This window comes from Siphateles boraxobius, unplaced genomic scaffold (assembly GCF_051911475.1).
Source record: "Siphateles boraxobius isolate OS27281-9 unplaced genomic scaffold, OSU_SipBor_1 16, whole genome shotgun sequence".
Classification (NCBI taxonomy): Eukaryota; Metazoa; Chordata; class Actinopteri; order Cypriniformes; family Leuciscidae; genus Siphateles; species Siphateles boraxobius.
This window is the reverse complement of record NW_027508766.1, coordinates 3,704,619-3,711,892: the sequence shown is the minus strand read 5'-3', so window position 1 is coordinate 3,711,892 and position 7,274 is coordinate 3,704,619. Positions and strand designations below refer to the sequence as shown.

General features: G+C 38.3%; 1 protein-coding gene across 3 annotated transcripts; it reads right to left on the bottom strand.

Annotated features, from left to right (window-relative positions):
* Nucleotides 1-2,911: 2,911 nt before the first annotated feature.
* On the bottom strand, nucleotides 2,912-7,087 carry srsf7a (serine and arginine rich splicing factor 7a). Of its 3 annotated transcripts, XM_077231136.1 has the most exons (9): nucleotides 6,930-7,087; nucleotides 6,735-6,818; nucleotides 5,261-5,485; nucleotides 4,714-4,893; nucleotides 4,561-4,629; nucleotides 4,433-4,471; nucleotides 3,689-3,808; nucleotides 3,486-3,572; nucleotides 2,912-3,406 (listed from the first exon to the last, which is right to left on the bottom strand). In XM_077231136.1, the coding sequence occupies exons 3-9, from the start codon at nucleotides 5,476-5,478 to the stop codon at nucleotides 3,355-3,357; spliced, it is 765 nt and encodes a 254-aa protein (XP_077087251.1). In that variant the 5' UTR covers nucleotides 5,479-5,485; nucleotides 6,735-6,818; nucleotides 6,930-7,087; the 3' UTR covers nucleotides 2,912-3,354. The 3 variants fall into 3 exon arrangements, with proteins under 3 accessions (XP_077087251.1, XP_077087252.1, XP_077087254.1); XM_077231137.1 differs by lacking the exon at nucleotides 4,433-4,471 and having other exon boundaries at nucleotides 6,930-7,028; XM_077231139.1 differs by lacking the exon at nucleotides 6,930-7,087 and having other exon boundaries at nucleotides 6,599-6,757.
* Between the last annotated feature and the right edge of the window lie 187 nt (nucleotides 7,088-7,274).

The following is a 7,274-nucleotide window of genomic DNA, read 5'->3' as shown; positions in this document are numbered from 1 at the left end:
AACTTCCTCAGCTGGCGAAGGAAGGACAACCTCTGCTGGGCCTTTTCGCAATAGAGTTAAAGTGTCCCACTTCAGGTCAGGAGAGATGGTGGTGCCCAGGAACCTGAATGCCACAGTGCTGTTCATGATAGTAAGGGAGGGGAGTGTTGGGGTGTTCCTCCTGAAGTCAACTATCATCTCCACTGTTTGGAGTGTGTTCAGCTCCAGGTTGTTGTGACTACACCAGGGGCCTGTTTCAGAAAGGAGGTTAAGTCAAAACTCTGAGTATGTTAACCCTGAAATGAAGCAAACTCTGGGTTTTCCGTTTCAGAATGTGAGGTATGTCAATCCCGAGAAAGCAGAGTTAGTCAAGCCCGTTTCTGAAAGAGGGGTAACTTAAACTCAGCAATCAGTTACCACGGTAACTTACTTTGTGAACCTAACATGGTCAGGAGCAGGTTTTCTTATATAAGAGAAGTTTTTCTTTTAGTAAATGCATTTTGATTTAATAATCTTCAGACAATTTGACTGGAAACAACAAGACAAAAATGCTAAGTAAGAAAAGCAGTTTTTGCAGTGCAGTACATTCATTCATTGCACATTTTTCTACATAACATAGGAGATGCAGAGCACATTAGTAAGGCCACTGTATCAGAGCGTGAAGGAAAATGTGCCTCGCTTTCACGCTCTTTCTGAGAGTTTTTGTGTTGTTTCCTGGACACAAACTCATGAGATCCATCAAAGAGGAGTTTCACAGGATTGCAGGACAGTGGTGGAGAAATCGGTTTAAATGAGGATAATCTGATAAATTACGTTCATTTGATAACATCTTGCTGTGTCCTCTGAAAGTAACCTAATAATTAGAATTTCGTTTAGGATTTCCAATGTGGTTGGATGCATTGATGACATGCATATTCCCATCATCGCACCTTCTGAAAATAAAAGAGATTACTGTATGGAAGGATAGTCTGAGATATATGCCGTAACCACCACAGCTGTTAAATACACACAAATTATTCACAATTTATTTGGTCATCTTTATTTCCTACAAATACAAAAGCAAGTTATTTTTTTTTCCTTTTGGATTTTAATATTCTTCCAGTATTGTTTCTCCTCTTCATCTATCAGTGATCGTGCAGGTACAGCCTATGCCTACTTGCTGTTGGCCCATAAGAAGTCAAATGTTAATTTCATTAGCCTAATTAAAAAAATGTAACAGGTTGGATTAGAGAACATTTAATTATGTGAAAAGAGCATTATACTATGTGGAAACAGCTGCTGCACATTGAAATAGAAACTGAATTATATTTATTTAATATGTCAAATGTTTGTAAAGTCATGTACAGCCATGAACCTTTTATGCTTAAAGATTTAACTGATTGAATTATTGGTTCGAGGCAGCCAATGCTTCAAACTAAAGGACATTTAACTTTAACTACAAAAATATTTGTTATGTGCAAATTTGCCATGTTTCCGTCCACTTTTAAATGTTTTGTTTCAGCCGTTTCAGTTTGCCTAGAATATCCATCTTTGTATTTTTCCCCCATAACAGTAATGAGTGTACTACAATTCTACATGAAATGGTTTAACAATTTGATATGATAAACTGCTTTGACTCAAGAATGGAGTGAAACCAAAACACGACTAAACAGCTTTATGTTTGAGCACTGCAAACACACACACAAAACCAAACCTCCAGGAGAGATGCAATTCATTCAGGACATGACTAAAAGCTGTACAAAAAAAGCAAATAAAGACCCAATAATCTTTTTTAAAAAAAACATAAAAAAACCCAATCCATTCTAATTTTATGTTGCAGTAATGATATCATTAATTATTTGTGCTGTAAATGAGGTCATTACAATAACATTTTATATACCAGCAGAATTTCAAAATTCTCAAACAATTTTGACACCGCAGCAAAAACTATTACCAGGCTAACTAAAGTAAAAAGACCTAAAAGAATTACTGACGCCAAGTAAACAGTACATAGCAGCAACTTACAAACAATAAGAAAAATTAATAAAAAACATTTATGGTTGAAAATGTGCCATTTTTAATTTAAAACAGTATACTCCCTATCCCTTGAAGATAAGAGTTGAATAAAGAATTCTTTCATTGTGTATGGGAGTGTGAAGAGATCTTGAAATTCTGGAAGTTAGAACAGACTATGATAGATAAAATAATCAAAGTAACTTTTTTTTTAAACAATATTAATTTCACTTGAAACTAGCCAACATTTTGTATATTAAATTTATATCTTAGTAATCTTAAATTTAGAGAGGAGAATATATATTTGTCTATGGCCTGGTTTCACAGACATGGTTTAGATTAAGCCTTAGTTCAATCAGGGCATTTAAGTAGTTTTTATAGACGTGCCCTAGAAAAAAAACATCACTGGTGTGAACCTTGAGACGAAACAATGACACTAACATATTTTAAGATATCAGTGCAAGTTGCAGTTGCTTTTAATGAAAACAGCTCAAACATGCATTTTAGCCTTGGACTACACTTAAGCCTTATATGGGAAACCAAGAAAAAAAGAAAAGAAAAAGTAAATGTGTATTCTACAAGCTTATAGCACTTTGGAAAAAGTTGGAGGCACCAATTATAGGGGGATGGCATTGAATATGTCATTGGAGAAAATAACATATATTAAAGCCAGGTATAAGGATTTTGAAGATGCTTGGAACATTTATGATTTTCTTTGAAAAAGAAAATGGGGATATATTTTATGGGATATTATAAGATATGCAAGAAAATAAGTATTGTTAGATGCGTATTGTACTAGTAGGCCTAATTTAGATTAGCTGTATGTGAATATATTTGAGTGTTATAACACATTGTCTTATGTAATCTAATAAGCAATAAAAAAAAATCAATAAAGAAACCTTAGGTCAGCAAAAAAATAAAATAAATTGCACTGAAACCGTTAGGTTTGTAAAGCTTTACTTTATTAAAAAGATTGTTGCCATTTTCAATGAAAAAAAAACCCTTCTACAACAAACGAATCACAGCGTACTTTCAATTCATATAATACACTGACTAAATCACAACATAGCTCATTCACCACCTCACCCACAAATCACAGGACACTGGCTCAACACTGAAATTAAAACAATGGAGCTCTTAAAAAAATGTTTAGAAGTAAAGGGGATTATGAAAAAGGGAAGGGAAAAAAACATATTCATGAGCTGCTTGAGATGATAGTGATGTTTTTACAAGGTGGAGGAGCTTTGTCACTGAACTGTGGGGAGGAAAAATAAAAAAGCTTTGTAGCTACAGTAGAACCAGAATTGAAATCATGGGGAAGATAAAATGTATTTTAGCCCTGAGGCAAAGGTGGGGAACAGGGGTGAAGCATCAGTATTCAGATCAGTCAGCACCTGGTGTTGGACTTCTCCTTGGGCTGGCAGACCTGGAATGACTAAGAATACACACCGTGTCAGTTTCTACAGATTTTCGACCTTGAATGACACAACTGAAATGTGCAAATTTGCATTTACCCGTCTTTCTTGTGACTGACCGAACGAGACCGAGATCTGGACACACTACGTTCCCTCTGTCTGGAACCAGATCGTGAACGGGAGCGACTTTAAAAGAAACAAATAAGATTTAAACTGAGATGGCATGTACAACACCAATATCTTATTTTATACACGTGAAACTCAATTAACAAATTAGCATGTGTAAATTGTGCATGCAGTACCTGTCTCTACGGACAGGCGTTCTGGATCTGGACCTCCGGACAGGGCTTTTTGACCTGCGTACAGGTGAACGTGAGCGCCGGACAGGGGTTCTGGATCTGGAGCGGGCCGGGGAGCCTGACCTAAAACAAAGAAGTGAAGTTTAAGAAAAAGCAAAAGCCCAGAGATCAATGACAAAATGTAAGTCCCTCTGTGGTAAAAATCAAGCTTTTAATGTTGTTTATATGTCTAAGTGGTGTTTTCAATATGAATTTGCAAATGGTTTGTCTTAAAGCACAAGTCAACACCATTGCTGAGTATTTTATCCTTAAATGGAGTGAAAAAAGACAGTCTCAAAACCACATCTAAAAATTGCTGGTGTTTCTGACATCACAAACTACCTCGTAACCAATCACGTCAACGTGTGATCGTCAGAGTGGATCTCTGAGCTGGTGTGTGTGAGTGGGGGAAAGGCTAATTTGCATATTCATAGAATCGCATATACTAAATGAGGCAAGGGTGTAGACGAGTTACATTCAAACTATTTTAAGGCATGATGAATTTTTCTTCAAGGAAAAAAATGTTTAAATGTCCTTTTGGTGATTAAAGGCGAGTTAAGGGATAAAATAAACGGACTTTCAGAAAATCAAAACGTCCCATAGAAAGATTGCTTCTTCAACAGTGCTGTGGCAAATCAATGTGTTAAGTAGACTTATCACAATTAAGAGTTGTTAGAAACAGGAATGTGAAAAGATACCAAAGCTCACCTGCTTCTGCGTTTTGAGTATGAAGGTGAACGGTACTTTCTGAGAAAGGGAGGGCATGAAATCAGACTGACGCATATTGAAAAAATAAAATAAAATTCAAACATAACTGGAACAGTGCGTGGTCATACCTTTCATTACTACGGCTCCGAGAGCGGTAGCGGCGGCCTCGAGATCTGGACCGAGAACGAGAAGTTGATCTAAAAGCAACAAAAACAACATGAAACTTAACAACAACAGGCTCAAGTAGAAAGGCAACAAAACTAAAACGTTCATTCATGTACCTGCTGCGTCGGCTTCGCCGTTTGCTGAAACGATAACAGTCATAGGCATAATGACCACTCTCCCCACACTGGTAACAGCGGTCGTTGGGATCAAATTGCCTGCGGCTGGGACGGCCATAACGGGACTTTCTTGACATACCAGTAGACAGCTCAACTCTGACACGGGCTCCACAAAGCACCCTGGGATATTATAGATCAGAAGGTTATTTGTTTCCCTATGTCGAACAAAGGTGTGTACATATGTGATCCAGCTGTTGGGACATCCCAGACTCCCCCCTGTTAGCCTTTTTATTTCTGAGCCATACATTTCACCTAGATGCAGATAAAGTTCAGACAAATGAAAAGCAACTGAACTCAAAAACAGTCTACAATTAATCTGCATCTAGGAAAATGCCACAAAAGTTGGGGCCTTTGTGAGCGGAAAGAGAACAGTGAAACCGCCGACACTCACCCCTGCGGGTCTGAGCTCCCTGAAGAGGTCAGGGGGTTAAATGTGCTGCAGTAGCATCATGGCAAATGTAGGCAGGTAGAACTCAAGTTGACTCACTTTCCATCCATCCCCTTTACGGCATCCTCTGCATCTCTGGCATCCTCATACTCTACGAAGGCGAAACCTGGAGGGTTCCGGGCGACCCATACACTCCGCAACGGTCCGTAGTAACTGAAGGCCCGTTCCAGCTCACCTTTGGCTGCACCATTGCCAAGGTCACCTACATAGACCTTACAGTCGGTGGCACGAGAGGAACTTCGGGATGAGTAAGACATCTTGCACCTGTAGTATTGACAAAGTAAAGAAATGAATAGATGTCTATTTGAGAGAAAAATTTAGGAACTTAAATTTTAAACCAGCTAATGTTTGAAGCAAAATACAAGTAATTGATTCCCTAAATTCACGGACACTCAAATGAATGTTTTTAACCAGGGGTTCATGGACCAATGGGGTGTCTCTGATGGTACTCAGTCTGTGGAGACTATATAAAACATAGAACTCCACATTTAAACTACCAAATATTGAACACCTTCGGTTAAAAGGACAGAACACCCATTATAATACATTTACTCGCCTTCGTACAGTTCCAAATCTGTATAACTTTCTTCTTCAGGGCAAAACCAATGTATAATGGGTTTTTTTTCTAAAAATATAATGAAGGTCAGTGGTCAATGTCACCAAGACAGAAAGTCATACAAGTTTGGAATGAGATGACTAAGACAAATTTGCATTTTTGGTTGAATTTTTCCATTAAGCATTATATAAGTATATAAGTAGTAGCGTGCCCAGGATTGTTGTAAATTGTTTAAAAAAAAACATTTCGTTGTACACACTACAAGTCTTTGGTTTTGTAAAGGTTGTAAACCTGTAGCTTTCCTCTAGTATAAAATACAGTCTAGTGTGTACATTGATCAACCAGCGCGCATGCAAGTGCGTTGGTTTAACGTTAGATGTAGTACAGCCCTGCACTTGTTAAAAACAGAGCAACTCGCGGTCAGCTGTTCCCGCATCACGTGGATGCATCTAAATTCGTTAAAGCTGAAGATGCGAGTGATGCTTTTAGAGCTTTGTTGCTACACAATGTAAATGTATGAATTTCTCAAGAATTATGTTTTGGTTTCGTTTTCATCGGTCTGTAACACCAGTCACGTAACGAACTACAGCCATGATAGACCGCTCAATCATGTTTATCAACATGATATTGGAATTAACAAGACTCAAACAGCCAAATCCAAATCAGACAATAGGATAAGAGCTTATAAGCATTATCAATTTGAGAATGTAGCAAGTGGTTTGATTGTTAGCCAATTAACAAGATTAACGCCAATAATAAGTGCGCCAGAAACGCAGGCCGCTCTTTGTTTGGCACATTTTGGAATTAAACGATACACCTACCGAAACACAAAGATCCGCCAGCTGGCAACAACATTTAAACCACGATCGCTCGTACAAGATATATAATCGCATGTGAAAATAAAGGCCTTTGAAATAATACCAAATAAACAACAGCATCTGCAGCACGCGGACTTACTGTGTGACTCGACGTCCTCGGTTCCGTCGTGTGAGGGCGCGTGGACGCTTCTTCTTCCGGTTGATTAAAGGCGCTCAACCAAACCTTGGCCGACAGGGGAAAACAACTAATGACTACAAGTACAAATTCGAAACAAATCGAATTCATCCAACCGAATAAACAACGTGAGCATGTAACTCAAAACAGAGTCCTCACCAATTCTTTTATCTCATGCTCCTGACTCGCGCTCTTGGCCCGGAAGCGTCACCCGTCACCGGCTGAGAGCGCGGCCTTGACGACTTCTCTTACTTCCAAGAAGGGGCGGTGTCTTTAATGCTTAAACATGATTGGCTCTCACTGATGTAACTCAAACTAAAGGCGCGTTTCCTACTGTTTTATACTGGCGGGGATTTTCATTCATTCCAGTAGTTTGAATCTTTTGAATATGTTCACTAAAACGACTCATTCATTAATTCAAGAGATAATTTCTGCTTCAGTTCTGTTAAAGTCGTTGAATCTTCCACTCAACCGATTCGTTAAAATTTTTTTTATAAACAAATC

Coding starts and splice junctions, on each gene's coding strand:
- srsf7a (XM_077231136.1), bottom strand. CDS start 5,478: ATGTCTTACTCATCCCGAAGTTCCTCTCGTGCCACCGACTGTAAGGTC. Junction 4,630..4,713: donor CGGCGAAGCCGACGCAGCAG/GTACATGAATGA, acceptor TGTTGCTTTTAG/ATCAACTTCTCGTTCTCGGT. Junction 3,809..4,432: donor TACTCAAAACGCAGAAGCAG/GTGAGCTTTGGT, acceptor TCTTTGTTTTAG/GTCAGGCTCCCCGGCCCGCT.